The 19,266-nt window shown below is 57.2% G+C and overlaps 1 protein-coding gene across 2 annotated transcripts in view; it reads left to right on the top strand.

Annotated features, from left to right (window-relative positions):
- Positions 1-314: 314 nt before the first annotated feature.
- LMNB2 (lamin B2) overlaps positions 315-19,266 on the top strand; it is a 33,714-nt gene continuing 14,762 nt past the window's right edge. Inside the window, exons 1-4 of one of the 2 annotated variants that reach the window (XM_063620661.1) lie at positions 315-506; positions 3,394-3,511; positions 5,351-6,164; positions 17,854-17,990. In XM_063620661.1, coding sequence (XP_063476731.1) covers positions 5,901-6,164; positions 17,854-17,990 — 401 coding nt within the window. In that variant the 5' untranslated portion in view covers positions 315-506; positions 3,394-3,511; positions 5,351-5,900. Of the gene's footprint in view, positions 507-3,393; positions 3,512-5,350; positions 6,165-17,853; positions 17,991-19,266 lie in introns of those variants that run through there. The other variant, XM_055250243.2, reaches the window with a different exon arrangement.

Raw genomic sequence — 19,266 nt, 5'->3', positions numbered from 1 at the left:
ACCGGTCCCTAACCATCCTGTGCCTCAGTTTCCCATAATGGAAATGGGCCCGGAGCCCCCTGGCGCGTGTCGTGCCTGGGGAAGCCCCTCGGAATGGACGGGGCAGCTTTGCGGGATGCCCCAGACCTCGGACTCCGGGCGCAGCTGCCAGCAGCAGCCTGGGAGTGGGTGCCCCCGGGGGGACCACGGTCTCAGCTGTCACCGCCCCTCCCGCTCAGCGCCAAAATTTGAAAATTGCCCAGCGCCTCCCAAACTGCGCGCTGGGAGGGGGAAAGCCCCGGGCCCCACCCACGGGAAGCGCGGGGCTTTCTGGGATTTGGAGTCCAGTCCCTGGGGGTCCCGCGGGGATGGCTCTGGGCACCCGAAGCCCCTCCCCAGCGCCGAGGCAGGAGGGCGGGGCTAGATTCGAGACCCCGGTTTGCAGAGCGCAAGACTGAGGCCCAGGCCCGCTCAGGCAGGCAGGAAACGGCGCTCCTGGCGGATGGAACAGCACAGGCAAAGGCTGGGTATGGGGGTATGTGGGGATGGAAGTGCCCAGAGGGGCAGCGCGACGGGGTTGGGGGCGGGACCCCGTAGGGCCTCCAATGACCGGCGAGTTGGGGGATTAGGTCAGCCAGTGGCCAAGGCCGGTGGTCAGTGAGAAGTTGATGGGGAGGGGGTTTCAGATCAGTCTGAGGGTGGAGAATAGGAAGTGACCTGGCCGGGCGTGGTGGCTCATACCAGTAATCCCACCACTTTGGGAGGCCGAGGCTGGCAGATCACCTGAGATCAGGAGTTCGAGACCAACCTGGTCCAACATGGCGAAACCCTGTCTCTACTAAAAATACAAAAATTATCCGGGCGTGGTGGCGCATGCCTGTAGTCCCAGCTACCTAGGAGGCTCAGGCAGGAGAATCACAAGAACCCAGGAGGCGGAGGTTGCAGTGAGCTGAGATCGTGCACTTCAGCCTGGGCCACAGAGCAAGACTCTGTCTCAAAACAAAACAAAACAAAAAAAAAGTGACCCCACTTCCCACCCAAACCTCAATAATCCTTCTCCCCTCCGGCCCCGCCTCCTGTAGTAGTATTTATTTCCCATTGTGCTTTACCATCTGTCTTTATATTTTATATTCCTCCCTTTATGAGGAACGAAAACAGTATCAGTTCTCTAAATACACAGTCACAGCTTAGCTCCCTCTTGCCTGGCTGGTTTATTTGTTGTTTGTTTTGAGAAAGAGTCTTGCAGCTGGGCACGGTGGCTCACGCCTGTAATCCCAGCACTTTGTAGGGCCGAGGTGGGCGGATCATTTGAGGTCAGGAGTTCAAGACCAGCCTGGCCAACATGGTGAAACCCCATCTCTAGCAAAAATTAGCTGGGCAGTAGTGGCGCACACCTGTAATCCCAGCTACTCGGGAGGCTGAGGCAGGAGAATCACTTGATCCTGGGAGGTGGAAGATGTAGTAAGCCGAGATCGAGCCACTGCACTCCAATCTGGGTGACAGAGTGAGACCCTGTCCCCCCTGCCAAAAAAAAAAGAGAGAGAGAGAGTCTTGCGCTGTCATCCAGGCTGGTGTGAAATGATGCAATCATAGCTCACTGCAGCCTCCACCTCCTGGGCTCCAGCGATCTCCTTGACTCAGCCTCCCAAGTAGCTGGGAATACAGATGCACGCCACCACGACCAACTAATTAAAAAAATTTTTTTTGTAGGGGCCAGGTACAGTGGCTCACGCCTGTAATCCCAGCACTTTGTGAAACCAAGGTGAGCAGATCATTTTGAGGTCCAGAGTTCAAGACCAGCCTGGCCAACATGATGAAACTCTACAAAAATACAAAAATCAGCCAGGCATGGTGGCGCATGCCTGTCATCCCACCTACTCAGGAGGCTGAGGCAGGAGAATCTCTTGAACCCAGGAGGCAGAGGTTGCAGTGAGCCAAGATTGGGCCACTGCACTCCAGCCTGGGGGACAGAAAGACTCTGTCTCAAAAAAAAAAAAAAAAAAAAAAATTGTAGAGTATTGTAGAGTTGGGTCTTGCTATGTTGCCCAGGCTGGTCTCGAACTCCTGGGCTCAAGCCGTTTTCTTGTCTCAGCCTCCCAAAGTGGCTGGGATTGCAGGTGTGAGCCACCATGCCAGGCTTCCTGCCTGGGTTCTAAGGCTGGGGGTCTATCTGGTAAGAGGGGAATATTAGCAAGTGAATGTTGGCTGTTGGAGGCAGGTGGGCTCTTTCCCCCAGTGTCCTCAGTAGGCTGGAAAGGGAATTAGATTCTCAGTGTGTGATTTACTGGGGTCTCTGGCGGAGGCTGAGCCAAACCCCCAAGGTGAGATGTGTGAAAAGGAGGAGTTCCCCAGGCAGAAGGAAGACCGGGCCAGTTCTAGGTCAGGAGGAAGTTATTCTCCAATTGGGGCAATTTTGCCCCTCTGGTGACATATGGCAATGTCTGGAGACATACTTGCTTGTCATAACTAGGGGGCTGGGGCCGGACGCGGTGGCTGACGCCTGTAATCCCAGCAATGTGGGAGGCCAAGGCGGGCAGATCACTTGAGGTCAGGAGTTCAAGACCAGCCTGGCCAACATGGCAAAACCCTGTCTCTACTAAAAATACAAAAACTTAGCTGGGCATGGTGACACATGCCTGTAATCCCAGCTACTCGGGAGACTGAGGCAAGAGAATCGCTGGAACCCGGGAGGCGGAGGTTGCAATGAGCCGAGATTGCACCACTGCACTCCAGCCTGGGCCACAGAGCGAGACCCCGCCTCAAATAAAAATAAAAATAAAATAAAAAATAAGTAGGAGACTGGGATGCTTGTGGCATGGAGTGGGTGGAGACCGAGGATGCTGCTCAACACCCTGTAATGGACAGCACCTCCTGACTCCAACCCCCTGCAACAGAGAGTGATCTGGCCCCAAATATCTAGTGCAGAGTTGGAGAAACACTGCTGTACAGGTTGTCTTGTCAAATTACATTTTGGGGGTTTTTTTTTGGAGACGGAGTCTTGCTCTGTCGCCCAGGCTGGAGTGCAGTGGTGTGATCTCAGCTCGCTGCAACCTTTGCCTCCTGGGTTCAAGCGATTCTTGTGCCTCAGCCTCCCAAGTAGCTGGGATTACAGGCGCACACCACCACGCCTGGCTAATTTTTGTACTTTTTGGAGAGAGAGGTTTTTGCCATGTTGGCCAGGCTGGCCTCGAACTCCTGGCCTCAGGTGGTCTGCCCACCTCGGCCTCCCAAAGTGCTGAGATTACAGGCATGAGCCACCGCACCTGGCCTTGTTAAATAAAATGTATGGCAGGCCATTGTTTTAGACAATAGGGTCTCTAGTCCCCAGCAGACCAGATAAAATTGGAATGGAGTCACTAGTGCTAGGTGCCACGTAGTCAAACTGAACTTTTATTTTTTTATTTTTTGAAACAGGGTCTTGCTCTACTGCCCAGACTGGAGTGCAGTGGCGCAATCATGGCTGACTGCAGACTTGAACTCCTGGATGCAAGCCATCCTCCTGCCTCAGCCTCCCGAGGAGCTGGGACTGCAGGTGCGTGCCAGCACACGTGGCTAATTATTGAAAATTTTTTTGGCTGGGTGCGTTGGCTCACGCCTGTAATCCCAGCACTTTGAGAGGTCGAGGTGGGTGGATCACGAGGTTAGGAGTTCAGGACCAGCCTGGCCAAGATGGTGAAAACCAGTCTCTACTAAAAATACAAAAATTAGCTGGGCGTGGTGGCGGGCGCCTGTAATCCCAGCTACTCGAGAGGCAGAGGCAGAGAACTGCTTGAACCCAGGAGGTGGAGGTTGCAGTGAGCCGAGGTCACGCCATTGCACTCCAGCCTGGGTGACAAGAGCGAGACTCTGTCTCAAAAAAAAAAAAATTTTTTTTTTTGTAGAGACAGAGTCTCACTGTGTTGCCCAGGATGTTCTCAAACTCCTAGCCTTAAGTGATCTCCCCATCTCAGCCTCCCAAAGTGCTGACAGCCACCCGTACCTGGCCTTAAACTGAACTTTAAAGGGTGCAGGTTTTCAAAAAAAAACCATTCACAGCCACCAAGCCAAAGGGGCCCGGTTAACCTGATAAAGAAGGCCCCTCAAAATAGAGGGGGTTAAAACACACCCTATGAAAAAAGTAACTTTGAAACAACCAATTGGTTTTTATTTCATATTTTTATTTTTACTTTTTTTGAGACAAAGTCTCGCTCTGTCACCCAGGCTGGAATGCAGTGATGTGACCATGGCTCACTGCAACCTTGACCTCTCTTGCTCAAGCAAACCTGCCACCTTAGCCTCCCAAATACCTAGGACTATAGGCGCCCAGCTAATTTTTTAATTTTTAATTTTTATTTTTTTATTTTTATTTTTTATTATTTATTTATTTTTTTTTTTTGAGACGGAGTCTTTCTCTGTCCCCCAGGCTGGAGTGCAGTGGCGCGATCTCGGCTCACTGCAAGCTCCACCTCCCGGGTTCACACCATTCTCCTGCCTCAGCCTCCCGAGTAGCTGGGATTACAGGCGCCCGCCACCACGCCCGGCTAATTTTTTGTATTTTTAGTAGAGACGGGGTTTCACCGTGTTAGCCAGGATGGTCTCGATCTCCTGACCTCGTGATCCGCCCGCCTCGGCCTCCCAAAGTGCTGGGATTACAGGCGTGAGCCACCGCGCCCGGCCTTAATTTTTATTTTTTGAGATGGAGTCTCACTCTTGCCTAGGCTGGAGTGCAGTGGTGCAGTCTTGGCTCCCTGCAACTTCTGCCTCCCGGGTTAAAGCAATTCTCCTGCCTCAGCTTCCCAAGTAGCTGAGACTACAGGCATGAGCCACCATGCCTGGCTAATTTTTGTATTTTTAGTAGAGACGGGGTTTCACCATATTGGTCAGGCTGGTCTCGAACTCCTGACCTCATGATCTGCCCGGCTTGGCCTCTTAAAGTGCTGGGAATACAGGTGTGAGCCACTGCACCTGGCTAATTTTTTATTTTTATTTTTAGAAACGAGGTCTTGCTATGTTGCCCAGACCAGTCTCAAACTCCTGTGCTCAAGCGATCCTCCCACCTTGGCCTCCCAAAGTGCTGGCATTACAGGCGTGAGCAAACCACTGTACCTGACCTGGCTTTTATTTTATTTCTTATTTCTCCTTTCTTCAGCCTTTTCTGCCTATAATGCAGAATGCCCATCCTCTCTGCTCAGCTCACTGGAGTGCCTATTTAATAGATTGAATGCTGTCCGATTCATGAATTGCTAATAAGAGCCAATGAGATCATTAAACTGAATTTGTTGAAATTCATACTCCTTGACAGCCTCTTCTGGACATTTTATACCAGTGGCATTCTACACTATATGGCTTTTTTTTTTTTTTTTTTTTGAGACAGTTTCTCATTGTTGCCCAGGCTGGAATGCAGTGCTGCGATCTTGGCTGACTGCAACCTCCACGTCCCAAGTTCAAGAGATTCTCCTGCCTCAGCCTCCCGAGTAGCTGGGATTACCGGCGCGCACCTCCATAGTAGAGATGGTTGGGGGGGGGGTCTCCCTATGTGGTCCAGGCTGGTCTCGAACTTCTTTTCTCAAGTGATCCACCAGCCTTGGCCTCCCAAAGTGCTGGGATTACAGGTGTGAGCCACCACGCCCGGCCCTGTATGGCCTTTTGTGTCTGGTTCTTTGAACACGTTTTGAGGTTCTCTAAGTGGGGAAACAGGTACTAGAAAGCAACCCAATGGCAACCCAATGCTGTTTCCTCGTGGCGGAGCTGGGAGTTTGCAGCCATGCAGTCTGTCTCTGGAGTCAGCGCCTCTGCGAAGCGGGAGCTGGACGGAGACTTCAACTTCCGGCGTGCCCCGCGCGCGCCCGGTGGCCGGACTACCAGTCCCAGGCTGCCCCGCCGCGGCGGGCGGCGGGCGCGGCGCGGCGCGGCGCCATCTTGCAGCCGGCGGCGCGGATTGAATGAGCCCGCCGAGCCCGGGCCGCCGTCGGGAGCAGCGCAGGCCGCGAGCCGCAGCCACCATGGCTACGCCGCTGCCCGGCCGCGCGGGCGGGCCCGCCACGCCGCTGTCTCCCACGCGCCTGTCGCGGCTGCAGGAGAAGGAGGAGCTGCGCGAGCTCAACGACCGCCTGGCGCACTACATTGACCGCGTCCGCGCGCTGGAGCTGGAGAACGACCGGCTCCTGCTCAAGATTTCAGAGAAGGAGGAAGTGACCACACGCGAGGTGGGCGCCGGGGCTTAGGGGCCGGGCAGGGGTGCAGCCGGCAGGCCCCGCCCACCGCGGGGCGCGCGATCGCGGGGACCCTGGGCGGGGGTGCAGACGGGGACGGGCCCCGGCTTCGGGGGTTTCCGCGGGGTTTCGGGGGGCCCCTGAGTGAGGGGTGCAGCTCGGCCAGGTCCCTCCCACCGCGGGGTGCGCGATCGCTGGGATCCTGGGTGCAGACCGGAACGGGCCCGGGTCTCGAGGGTCTCCAGGGGGTTTCGAGGGGCCCCTGAGTGAGCGGTGCAGTTCGGCCAGGCCCCGCCCACCGCGGGGTGCGTGATCGCGGAGACCCTGGGCGGGGGTGCAGACGGGGAGAGGCTCTGGCTCGGGGGTCTCCAGGAGGTTTGGGGGCTCCTGAGTGAGGGGTGCTGCTCGGCTAGGCCCAGCCCACCGCGGGGCTCCCAATCGCGGGGAACCCTGAGCTGGGATGCAGACGGGGACAGTCCGGCCTCGGGGATCTCCGCCGCGTTTCGGAGAGTCCCTGAGTGAAGGATGCTACTCGGCCAGGCCCCGCCCACCGCGGGGTGCGCGATCGCGGGGGACTCTGAACGACTCCCGGCTTGGGGTCTCCAGGGGGTTTGGGGGGGGTTCCTGGATGAAGGGTGCAGGTCCTGGCCACCGCGGGGTGGCGCGATCGCGGGGACCCTGGGCAGGGGTGCAGACCGGGACGGGTCCCAGCTTGGGGGTCTCCAGGGGGTTTCAAGGGGTCCCTGAGTGAGGGGTACAGCTCGGCCAGGCCCAGCCCACCGCGGGGTACGCGATCGCGGGGGACCCTGAGCAGGGGTGGGGACAGCCTGGCCTCGGGGATCTCCAGGGGGAGACCCTGAGTGAGGGGTGCCACCTGGGCAGGCCCTGCCCACCGCAGTTTCCGAGATCTTGGGGGACCCCTTGGGAGGGGTGCAGACCAGAATGGCCCATTCTCTCGGGGACCCCCAGGGGGTTTCTAGGGCACTGAGTGAAAAGTGCAGACCAGGAATGCCCCACCTGTGGAGGGGGTCCCAGGAGATCTTCCGTGTCCTGAGTGAGGGCTGCAGAGGGGCCTCCATCTAGCTCTGGGGACCCTTCCGTGAGAGATGCATTTTGGGGCCATGAGGGTTACAGACTAGGGTTCCCCACCAAAGAGAGGTCCTGGGGATTTGGGGGCTCCCTGAGTATTGGGCTGCAGCCCCCCATATGCCTCGTCCCTCAAAGGATTCCAAGGAGAATCGGTGGATACCCCCCAATTCTGGGAGTGGGAGTCTCTGGGGATGAAGCTGGGTATTGGGGTATCCAGGGGGGAATGGGGTGGTCTCTGGGCTCCAAGGTGACTGGGGGGCCCAGGCCCTCTGAGGAGGCCCAAGATGGGGTGTGGGGGGGTCTTCCTGGAGTCTCTGGGGTGAGTCATGTGGTCTCAGTTCTCCCTGGAGCTTTATCGAGTTCCCTGATGAATCCAGAAGAGACTGGTGACTGGGGTGGGAATTAGGCCCCTCATCTCTCACCAGGGCCAGGGTGGGTAGGGGGCCGAGGGAGAGGTTCTGATGCCTTGGGGTCCCACGGGAAATTTGGGAGGCCCTTATTTGTGCCCTGGGGTCACCGGTGGCCTGGCAGGTTCTGTCCCCAAGGGAATATGAAGGAAGGGCGAGAGTTGGGACCTTGGGTCCAGTGGAAAGTGTTGAGGTTGTGAATGGGCCCCGAGGCTTCCGTGCAGACTGAAGGAGAAGAGGCGGGAAAGTCTGCCCTCCAAGGGGATGTGAGGTCGGGGTGTCTTGGGGTCTGGGTGCAATCTGTCCTGCCCCCTAACCTAACCCTGGGGAGGCTCTTTGTCCCTCCCGCTGGCCATGCCCAATCCAAGGACAGGACTCCAGAATGGGGGGCAGGCAGGAGCACCCACTTGATTCCTGCCATGGGTTGGGGTCCTGGCAGTCCTGGGGTCCCCAGGTTCCAGCATCCTGTTGGGAGAGCCGGGTGCTGAAGTCGGGATTTGCAGTGCCCAGCCCCCACTCGCCCATCTGGAGATCAGAGGACGTGGTGGGCTTCTGGGAGAAGAGCTGCTGGTTGAGGGGGTTGGGTCATTTCTGGGAGCCACTGACCCTCTGTGTGACCTTGGGCTAGTCACTTACCCTCTCTGGGTCTCAGTGTCCTCGCCTTTGGAATGGGTATAATTATAATACCCACCTCTTGTGTGTGGGGCCACAGCAGGTTAACTTTTGTTTAGTGGCTCCCTGTGGGTTCTGTTGTCACAGTGCCCTGGGGACAGGAAACCTGAAAGAATGTAGCTGGTGCCTTCAGGCAGGTAGAAGGAAGATCAGTGCTTGGTGGGGTCCCCTGCTTTTCTTTCTTTCCTTTTTTTTTTTTTTTGAGATGGAGTCTCGCTCTGTCGTCCAGGCTGGAGTTCAGTGGTGCAATCTTAGCTCCCTGCACCCTCTGCCTCCCGGGTTCAAGCGATTCTCCTGCCACCATCTCCCGAGTAGCTGGGATTACAGGTGTTCACCACCATGCCCAGCTCATTTTGTATTTCTAGTAGGATTTGGCCTTGTTGGTCAGGCTGGTCTCAAACTCCTGGCCTCAGGTGATCCGCCTGCCTCGGCCTCCCAAAGTACTGGGATTACAGGTGTGAGCCGCTGTGCCCAGCCAGTCCCCTGCTTTTCAATTAGTGTGGCTTTGGGCAGGCCCCTGTGTCTCTTGGAGCCTCCATGTTGCCATCTGTCCAGTGGGGATAGTATTGTCCCAACTTAGAGTCCGCCTGCTGGACCCATGGCGTGCAGGCTTAGAGCTGGTTTCTTGTCTTTGGGCCTCTGTTGTCCCACCTGCAAATGGGACGAATAGCTGCAGGGAGCTTTGAGGGTGCAGGGCCTGGTGAGTGCTGGGAAGGTACCAGCCCCAGCCCCGCTTGACGCCCTGTTGGACCGGCCCTGTGCCCTAGAGGGAGCCTGGCCCAGCCACCTCTCGGGGCCGCAGCAGCGCCCTTTACAACTCAGTTCACTCAGGCTGGGTGAAATGCGGGTCTGACTCCGGTGAAGGCAGCCATTCAGCAGGTGACACACTGCCCCCCACCCCCCCCCCCATGAGCCCTGTCACCCAGCCGTGTCTGCAGGGCATGTGGCAGGGGACAGCTGGGAGTTCCGCCTGCGACTGGTGGGCCAGGAACCCTGCTAGTGGGGAGCAGAGCTGGAAGCCTGCTGGGGTGGGGGCCGCTGGTGGGGGGGCGTCACGTGGGCCCACATGGAGGGAGTGACCTGGAATAGCTGGGGGCCTTCTAGACACAGGTGGGCCAGGTGGGGTTCAGAGAGCAGCTTCAGGCTCAGGCTGGCAGGATGGGGGCAGGGGAGGGAGCTCTGAACGAGGAGGGACCTGGGGTGTCAGGCCTCAGAGCATGCAGGTCCCTGGACAGCAGGGCCTCTCTCACCTGGCCAGGTTCTACCCCCAGGGGACTCTTGGCCAAGGCTGGGCATGCCTTTGGTTGTCACACTGGGAGAGAGACATCATTGGCATAGAGTGGGTGGAGGCTGGGGTGCTACTCAGCGCCCCGAAAAGAGAATTAGCTGTTCCCCATGAGGATGACCCAGCCTCCATGAGGCTTACGCAGCCATGACAATGGCCAGGCCGAGGAGCCTGCTGGGAGGCGGGAGGGACTCAGTTCAGATTTTTTCAGGCTCCTAACAGGACTCACAGCATCCTGGTGTGTGGCGGCCCCCGAGGTCCTCACACACGCCTTTCTCACTTCTTTTTTGAGATGGAATCTCACTCTGTCGCCCAGGCTGGAGTGCAATGGTGCAACCTCAGCGTACTGCAACCTCTGCGTCCCAGGTTCAAGCAGTTCTCCTGCCTCACCCTCCTAAGTAGCTGGGACTGCAGGCGTGCACTACCACACCCGGCTAATTTTTGTATTTTAAGTAGAGATGGGATTTCACCATGTTGGCCAGGATGGTCTTATCTCTTGACCTTGTGATCTGCCCGCCTCAGCCTCCCAAAGTGCTGGGATTACAGGCGTGAGCCAGTATGCCTGGCCTTTTTTTTTTTTTTTTTTTTCCAGACAGAGTCTCTCTCTGTCGCCCAGCCTGGAGTGCAGTGGCGTGATCTTGGCTCACTGCAACCTCTGCCTCCTGGGTTCAAGAGCTTCTCGTGCCTCAGCCTCCCAAGTAGCTGGGATTACAGGCATGCACCACCATGCCCGGCTACCTTGCTCACTTCTTTCCTGCCCCCAGGAGCTCACCCTTGCACACTCGTATAAAACCAGGCCAAGCATGGGTTCCACATTCCCGTGTGACACTAGGGGGTGTCTTTTGACGGTGTGGATGAATCGCCATATACAAGAGTTGTTGGGGGGTTTGGGGAAGGGTGGGGTGGGGGCTGGCCAGATGGGTATTTCTTGAAGGAGGATCACTGGGTGCTGGGGGCGGGGACAGGTGCAGGGAGGCAGCACCGTGGCCCGTGTCCAGGCCCGGGAGAGGCAGGTACTCCAGGTACCTCCTTGCCAGGCCTTAACGTTCCCAAGGGAGGAGACCTGGCTTCGGCATCTTCTGTCTTGCCCCGCCCCGGTGTCCCCTGGCTGCTCAGGGCTGCTGGAGGGGGTCTCGGAGGCAGCCCAGGCGAACGTGGAGGATGGAGTCCGTTTTGGAAGTGACCCCAAGCCGGTGTTTGCATTTTCTGCACAGAGCTGTAGTTCTTAGCCGGGCCATTTTGTCCCACCGTGGCCTCCTCCAGCAGAGTTGTGCTGCTCTGTGTGTCCGAGGATTCCCAGGCAAAGGCCATCTCAGGCTATCCGAGCCCTGCCAGGCCCACATGTGTGGACACACTTGTTGGCATCCCTCAAGCCTAGCACTTGCTAGATGCTGTGAAAGATGGAACAAATGGCCCAGCCTGTCCCCAGCCCTTTGCAGCGCCTTAGAAGCACAGGGAGGCCGTCCTGCCCCGGCACACCTGTTCCGCAGGCTCAAAGGGTCTTCGTGAGGTGCCCCGGCCTCTAGACAAGAGCTTTCCTCATCATTACAGCACAGCAGACCAGGCATGGTTGGCCAACTTTTTCTAAAAAGGGCCAGACTGTCTCCATCTGAACCACTCAGCTCTGCCGTAGGGTGAAAGCTGCCTTAGACCATAGGTGAATAAATGGGTGCAGCTATGTGTCAACAAAACTTTATTTATACATATGGAACTGTGAAGTGCATAGAATCTGCCTGTGTCACAAAGTATCTTCATCTTTTTCCCCTAGGCTTTATTGTTTTTGTTTTCGAGACAGTCTGGTTGTCTAGGCTGGAATGCAGTGGCACAATCTCCGCTCACTTCAACCTCCACCTCCCGGATTCAAGCGATCAAGCGATTCTCGTGCCTCAGCCTCCCCAGTAGCTGGGATCACATGTTTGCACTGCCACGCCCGGCTAATTTTTGTATTTTTAGCAGAGATGGGGTTTCACCATGCTGGGCAGGCTGGTCTCGAACTCCTGACCTCAGGTGATCTGCCAGCCTCTGCCTCCCAAAGTGCTGGGATTACAGGCGTGAGCCACCTCTCCTGGCTACCCCTAGCCATTTAAAAATGTAAAAACTGTCTGGGCGCAGTGGCTCACACCTATAATCCCAGCACTTTGGTAGGCTGAGGCGGGTGGATCACGAGGTCAGGAGATTGAAACCATCCTGGCCAACATGGTGAAACCCCGTCTCTACTAAAAATACAAAAATTAGCCGGGCGTGGTGGTGCGCGCCTATAGTCCCAGCTACTTGGGAGGCAGGAGAATCGCTTGAACCCAAGAAGTGGAGGTTGCTGTGAGCTCAGATCGCACCACTGCACTCCAGCCTGGGCAACAGAGTGAGACTCTGTCTCAAAAAAAAAAAAGAAAAATCTTGGGTTACTTTTTTTTTTGAGACAGAGTCTTGCCCTGTGCTCGCCCAGGCTGGAATGCAATGGTGCAATTTTTGTGTTTTTAGTAGAGATGGGGTTTCTCACCATGTTGACCAGACTGGTCTTAAATTCCTGACCTCAGGTGATCTGCCCACCTCAGCCTCCCATCATCTTATGCCAGGTGCGGTGGCTCATGCCCGTAATCCCAGCACTTTGGAAGGCTGAGGCAGGCTGATCCTCCTGCCTCAGCCTCCCAAAGTTGTGGGGCTACAGCTGTGAGCCACTGTTCCCAGCAACATCCATCATGTATTCAGACTTCCTCAGTTTCCCCGATGTCCTTTCCTCCCCCAAGACCCCATCCACTATCTCGTGACATTTAGTGACTACGTCCCTGTCTCCCAGGCTCCTCCAGGCTGATAGTTTCCTCCACGTTCCTGGTTAGAGGTTCCGGTTGGTCCTGAGCGGGCTGGGCAGGTGTGCAGTAGGACGTTCTTCAGTGGGGGTGTGTGTGTTGTTTTGCTCATGGTCACGCTGGGGTGATGGGATGAGTAATGTTTTAATGGAATATATACATATATACGTGTGTGTGTATATATGTATATACATATATATGTATATGTATTTTATTTTCTTTTTTTTGAGATGGAGTTTCACTCTGTTGCCCAGGCTGGACTGCAGTGGCGTGATCTTGGCTCACCACAACCTCCACCTCCCTCGTTCAAGCGATTCCCCTGCCTCAGCCTCCTGAGTAGCTGGGATTACAGGCATGCGCCACCACACCTGGCTAATTTTGTATTTTTAGTAGAGACAAGGTTTCTCCATGTTGGTCAGGCTGGTCTCGAACTCCCGACCTCAGGTGATCCACCTGCCTTGGTCTCCCAAAGTGCTGGGATGACAGGCGTGAGCCACGGCACCCGGCCATATGTATATGTTTTTTTGAGACAGAGTCTCTCTGTGCCACCCAGCCTGCAGTGTAGTGGCGTGATCTCGGCTCACTGCAACCTCCACCTCCTGGGTTCAAGCAATTCTCCTGCCTCAGTCTCCCAGGTAGCTGGGATTACAGGCACCCGCCACCACACCCAGCTAATTTGTGTTTTAATAGAGACAGGGTTTCACCATGTTGGCCAGGCTGGTCTCAAACTCCTGACCTTAAGTAATTCACCTGCCTCAGCCTCCCAAAGTGCTGGGATTTCAGGCATGCACCACGGCACTGGGCCCTAATGGAATATTTTTTAAAAATCAATTAATTCAAAAAATCTAAAATGAACAAAATATTAATTCAAGTCAGGTGTTGTTTAGTGACAGGGATACCTTGTGGAAAGCGTGTCGTTAGGAGACATTCCCCTTGTGTGGGCATCGTAGTGTGCACTCACATTCCTGGATGGTGGAAGCCACCACGCACCCAGGCTCTGGCGTGGCCTCCTAGGCCAGAGACCCACACCGCCTGTTCCTCTGTGGAATGCTGTGAGCACCTGTCACACAATGGTAAGTATGTGGGCATTTAAACACGAGAAAGGGCTGGGCACAGTGGCTCCAGCCTGTAATCCCAGCACTTTGGGAGGCTGGGGCAGGCAGATTGCTTGAGTCCAGGAGTTCGAGACCAGCCTGGGCAACATAGCAAGACTCCATCTCTAAAAAAAAAAAAAATTAAAAACTAATTAGGCGGGCATGGTGGTGTGTGTGCCTATAGTCCCAGCTATTGGGGAGGCCGAGGCAGGAGGATTGTTTGAGCCCAGAGGTTGAGGCTGCAGTGAGCTGTGATTGCGGCATTGCTCTCCAGCCTAGGTGTGGCTCTGTCTCAAAATAAGTAAATAAACACAAGAAAGGTGCAGTAAGAATACGGTATTAGGTTCTTTTTATTTATTTTTTTTTTTTTTGAAGTGGAGTCTTGCTGTCGCCAGGCTGGAGTGCAATGGCCCAATCTCGGCTCACGGCAACCCCTGCCTCCTGGGTTCAAGCAATTATCCTGCCTTAACCTCCCAAGTAGCTGGTATTACAGGTGCCTGCCACCATGCCCAGCTAATTTTTGTAGTTTTAGTAGAGATGGGCTTTCTCCATGTTGGCCAGGCTGGTCTCGAACTCCTGACCTCAGGTGATCCACCCACCTCGGCCTCGCAAAGTGCTGGGATGACAGGCATGAGCCCCCATGCTGGGCTTGCATTAGTCTTTTTTTTTTAAGACGGAGTCTTGCTCTGTCACCCAGGCTGGAGTATGGCGGTGCTATCTCAGTTCACTGCAAGCTCCGCCTCCCGGGTTCGTGCCATTCTCCTGCCTCTGCCTCCCGAGTAGCTGGGACTACAGTGCCCGCCACCACGCCCGGCTAATTTTTTTGTATTTTTAGTAGAGACGGGGTTTCACCATGTTAGCCAGGATGGTCTCGATCTCCTGACCTCGTGATCCGCCCACCTCGGTCTCCGAAAGTGCTGGGATGACAGGCGTGAGCCACCACGCTAGGCGTGCATTAGAGTCTTACAGGACTGCCGTGCACACGGTCTGGGGGTGCCCAGCATGCCGCTGTGCTTGGCTGCCGTTGCAGAGTCGCTGCTTTTTCTCACCTTGAACGGTCTCCTGTGTTTCCCGGCACTGATCTTGTCTTTGTTGGAAACTGCTGTTTTGTTCATCTTGGCCCCTCTGCCTCGTGAGCCGCAGTCAGCTCTCTCTCTGTGGGGACAGGAGAGCTCGTGTGTGACCCCAATCCTGAAGGTGTCCCGTCGGCCCCTCCCTCGAGGTTAGGGGCATTTGGGAGCTTCGAGGGAGGGGCAGACACCACCATGCCTGCACCTGGTGCCCAGCTGTTTGCAGTGTGGAGCTAGCCGCTTTTTCCTGACCTGGGTTATTCCAGAAGTCTGTTCCCAGGACACAGATGTGGAGGGCATAGCCCAGATGATCGCCTGCATGGGAGGGAGGGCTCAGGGGTGGCCGGGGTGCCGCGGGAGGAGCTCGCTTTGCACTGCTGCTGCCTCTGGGTCCCCGTCCTGCAATTGGTCCCCGCAGACCTGATATGTCTAGGACCCAGTGGTGGTCAGGAGGAGGCTTTTTACTGATCCATGCCTCAGTTTCCCCATATATAAAATCGGGTTGGGAACCCTTATCCCGCCCCATTATAGGTTGACAGGACTCGGAGCTGCGGTGCTGGGGCAGCCTCAGACTTTGACTTGTCCAGATTGCCCAGGATGCTTTGGTTTGAGGCTGAGGGCCCCACCTCGGAAGAGGCCCAGTTACTGCCAAGGGGTGCGTCCTGGCAGGCCCCCAGCCCTCTGCACAGGAGCCTTGCCTGTAAGATGGGGGCATGGCCCTCCAGATGCAGGCCGACCCTGTACCCACCTTGCACAGACGCCCGTGGCCCTGTAGGGCTGTGGGAACGTCACAGTGTTGTAGCGGGCCGTGCTGGGCCTGGTTCCGCCTGCCATCCTCCGGTCCTCCTTTTCCTCAGCGCCGGAGCTGGAGCAGTTAATTCCCACCTCATACGGTTCACCCAGCTCACCCATAGGTTTTGCGTTTTCATATATCCACAGCTGTGCCACCACCAATGCGTCCAATTTTAGAACGTTCATCCCCACTAAAAGAAGCCCATCCCCATCAGCTGTCACTCCCCGTCCCCTTCTCCAGCCCCGCTGCCCACACACCCCCTTCCTGTGTCTGTGTACTGGCCTGACCTGGACATTTCATAGAAATGGGATCACACACTGTGTGGCCTTTAGTGTCTGGCGTCTCATGAGTGTGACATCCTGAAGGTGCATCCACACTGTGGTGTCAGAACCTCGCTCCGTTACACAGCTGGGTCATGTTCCTGTGTGTGGATGGTGGAGGGACTGCATTGCTTTTATTTATTTTTCTATTTATTTATTTGTTTTGAGATGGAGTCTCACTCTGTCTCCCAGGCTGGAGTGTAGTGGCACAATCTCGGCTCACTGCAAGCTCCGCCTCCCGGGTTCACGCCATTCTCCTGCCTCAGCCTCCCGAGTAGCTGGGACTACAGGCGCCCGCCACTACGCCCGGTTAATTTTTGTATTTGTAGTAGAGATGGGGTTTCTCTGTGTTAGCCAGGATGGTCTCAATCTCCTGACCTCATGATCTGCCCGCCTCGGCCTCCCAAAGTGCTGGGGTTACAGGCATGAGCCACCGTGCCCGGCACCGTGTGTAGTTTTCAAACATGCATGGATGTGAATTTCATGTCTTCTGGGTCCACACCCGGGAGTGGAGTTACCGGGTCACGGGGTGGCTCTGTGACTCGGGGGAGCCCCTGGGCTGTTTTCTGTAGGGCTGCCTCAGCTCAGGTTCCTGCCGCTGCCTGTGAGGTTCCGATTTCTCTGTGTACCCGCTCGCACCTGTGACCGTCTGTCTTCCTGACGGACGCCCTAGCGGGTGCGAAGTAGCATCTAACTGCAGTTTGCTTCCACATATTTTTAAACTCATTGAGTGCATGGCCCTGTGGGAGGAGGGGAGGCAAGAAGGCCACGCGAAGCCTGAGCCGTGCCCCCAGCTGGCGCGTGCAGAGGCCGGGCAGGTGGCGGCTGTGGTTGCAGCAGGATTAGTAGGAAGTGAAGAGGTCGCCTTCCCGGGCACCGCGTGTGCCTTGAGTTCGCCTGGAGGCCCTCGAGAGGGGCAGGTTTGGGGGCTTTGCTCAGGGCTTAGGGAGGGGCTTTCTTTAGCTGGGCGGTCCAGAGGGTGTTCCAGTCGCTTCTGCCTGCCCTGGTGACCCCTGGCTCTCCAGCCCCTCCCCGTGTCCTTGCTGGCTGGGCCGGGTCTCCGTGGGGAAAGGTGGGGGCCGCTGGTGGGGTGGGGAGCTGAGGACTCTGACTGCAGATCCCTGTGATCGAGGGGTGAAAGGTGAGGGCCACTGGTGACGGGGGGGGGGGGCAGCTGGGGACTCTGACTGCAGATCCCTGTGATCGAGGGGTGGGAGCTTCTGTCCTGGAGCCTCAGAGCCACCACATTGGCAGCTGGCCTGTCCGGGGGACACGGCACGGGGAGGCCAGATGCTCCTCCCTCCATCCCAGGGAGCAGCCCAGCCTGACCCTGGGCCATGTGCCTGTGTGCGAGGTGGGGGCACAGAGGGGCACAGGCTGGCCCCTGGTTGGCAGAAGTGGGGGATCTTGGGCTCAGCGGGGTCTGAAAGCGGGGGCTCTGGGTTGCAGAGGCCTGGGGGGAGTCTCAGGGGCCCAGAGGGGTCTGGGAGGGGACCCCAGGTTGCAGATGCTGGTGGGGGCGGGGGGCTCTTGGGCCCAGTGGGATCTGGGAGGGCCCCGGGTTGCTGTCATCACCAGTTGTCCGAGAGTGATCAGCCCAGTGTCCGTGGTGCCCAGCGGGAGAGATCCTTGATTAAACGTCCCACCCATTTTCTGGTTCTGAAACTGAGAGTGTGAAAAATGCACCTAATGGCCAGGCATCATGTCGCTATGACAGCAGCCAAGGGGCTGCATGTCCGGGTGTGGCTGGTCCTCGGGGGAAGGGGACAGGCTCCATCCAGCTGCTGTGCTGGTCCAGGCCCAGGGCCTTTGGTCTCTGGCACTGGGCGCCGCTGTGCCAGGAGCTGGAGCTTGTGGAGAGACGATCATTCCAGAGGGGGCTGCAGCAGAGGAGGAGGCTCCTGGGATGGCTGGGACCCAGGGCCACCTGGCTTCCTCCTGGGTGCCAACCCCTCCCCAACAGGGGGCTCCCTCTGCTGTGTCTGTGAGATGGGCAACACAGGGTGTCCCAGTGTCCCCAGGCTGCCATCCTCTCTCTCTGCGTGCCAGTCCCCGGGAATCTGAGCAGGGCCGGTGGCCAGGCCCCCAGGCTGCTGTAGTCAAAGGGGAAGGGTCCCTCCTCATTTCATCCTGTCCTGGGTCTCCCCAGGTGAGTGGCATCAAGGCGCTGTACGAGTCGGAGCTGGCTGATGCCCGGAGAGTCCTGGATGAGACGGCTCGAGAGCGTGCCCGGCTGCAGATAGAGATTGGGAAGCTGAGGGCAGAGTTGGACGAGGTCAACAAGAGGTGAGTGGTCACGGCTGGGCACGACGTCACCCTGATCCCGGCACCATGGGGTGGACGGGGGCAGGTGGGCGTTGGGCTCATGCGGGACACCCTCTGATACGGGCACAGCCTGGAGCTCACAGCTCCCATCCTCTCTCCCCCACCAGTGGCTGCCACGTCACTTTTTCTGTGCTGAGGAAAGTGATAGATGCTCATGTGGGACGGCGGGAAGCGCAGGGCAGCTTAAGCTCACAAGTAGAATCTCCCGCGAGCCTCCCCAAAGAGGGCTTCCTGGTCAGCCTGGCCTGTCTCCCTAGTGTGCACACGCGCTTGCACACACTCACCTAGACCACGGGCGGCGCCCAGTGGACACTGTGAGACACGTTTGACCTCAGGGCCCATCGTGGGCATTTCCCTGTGGTCGGATGTTCTTGGTGCCGGGGCTGCTGGGACACTCGGGTGTGTGGTGTGTGACCAGGGTGCTCATGGGTTGTTGGGCTGCCCCATGGTTGGCTGCAAAGTCCTTCTGGGTGACAACTGTGTCCGTCGGGAGAAACGATCTCCCCTCTCAGCCTGGCAGTGAGTCTTGCCTGATTCTGGGCGTGGGATGTGGTGGGCGGCAGTTTAAACAGAACGATGATGACGAAAGGAATATTTATTCAGATGGGCCAGGAGGCCACTGAAACACTGAGCTCAAGGCTTTTCTTGGTGTGAGGCTCCAGCTAGAGCGAGGTCTCTGGTGCCCTGCGTGTGGACACCGTCTTCCGTGGTCTCCGGCCACCAGTGTTCAGGCACCTGCAGGTGCCTCGGATTTCCTCAGGCTGGGGTGGGTCAGGGTCTTCCCACGCTGCTCATTCTCCCAGAGCCACGCAGGCCTGGCTCAGCCTGGAGGGACCCGCTGGCAGGAGGGGTGGCACCTCGACCACCTGGTATGGGGGTCACAGCAGCCAGTGGCTTGAGAATCCACGTTGTCCCTGAGTTGGAGTGTGGCCGGAGGAATGACCGGGGACCCCATGTGCAGCAGTACCGGGGCTCCCATGTGTGGTTGCAGGTGACCTCTCCATCCGACGCCCTTCTTCTGCCTGGGCTGGCGCTGCTCCCGTGGAGAGCTGACTTCCCTTCCCCAACAGGAGACCCTCCAGGTCGGCCCAGGGACCACTGCCCGCCTGCCTGGGGCCTGGGGCCTGGGGCTCCAGGAGGGACCATTTGCACCCTGACGGTGGCCATGAGCCGGGGACCCTGGGGCCAGGCACGAGCCAGGACAGGCTGCCCACTCTCAGCACATCCCGCACAGCAC

The sequence above is a fragment of the Symphalangus syndactylus genome, chromosome 17, assembly GCF_028878055.3.
Source record: "Symphalangus syndactylus isolate Jambi chromosome 17, NHGRI_mSymSyn1-v2.1_pri, whole genome shotgun sequence".
NCBI lineage: Eukaryota > Metazoa > Chordata > Mammalia > Primates > Hylobatidae > Symphalangus > Symphalangus syndactylus.
The sequence above is the reverse complement of the archived record's forward strand: the minus strand, read 5'-3'. Positions and strand labels throughout refer to the sequence as shown.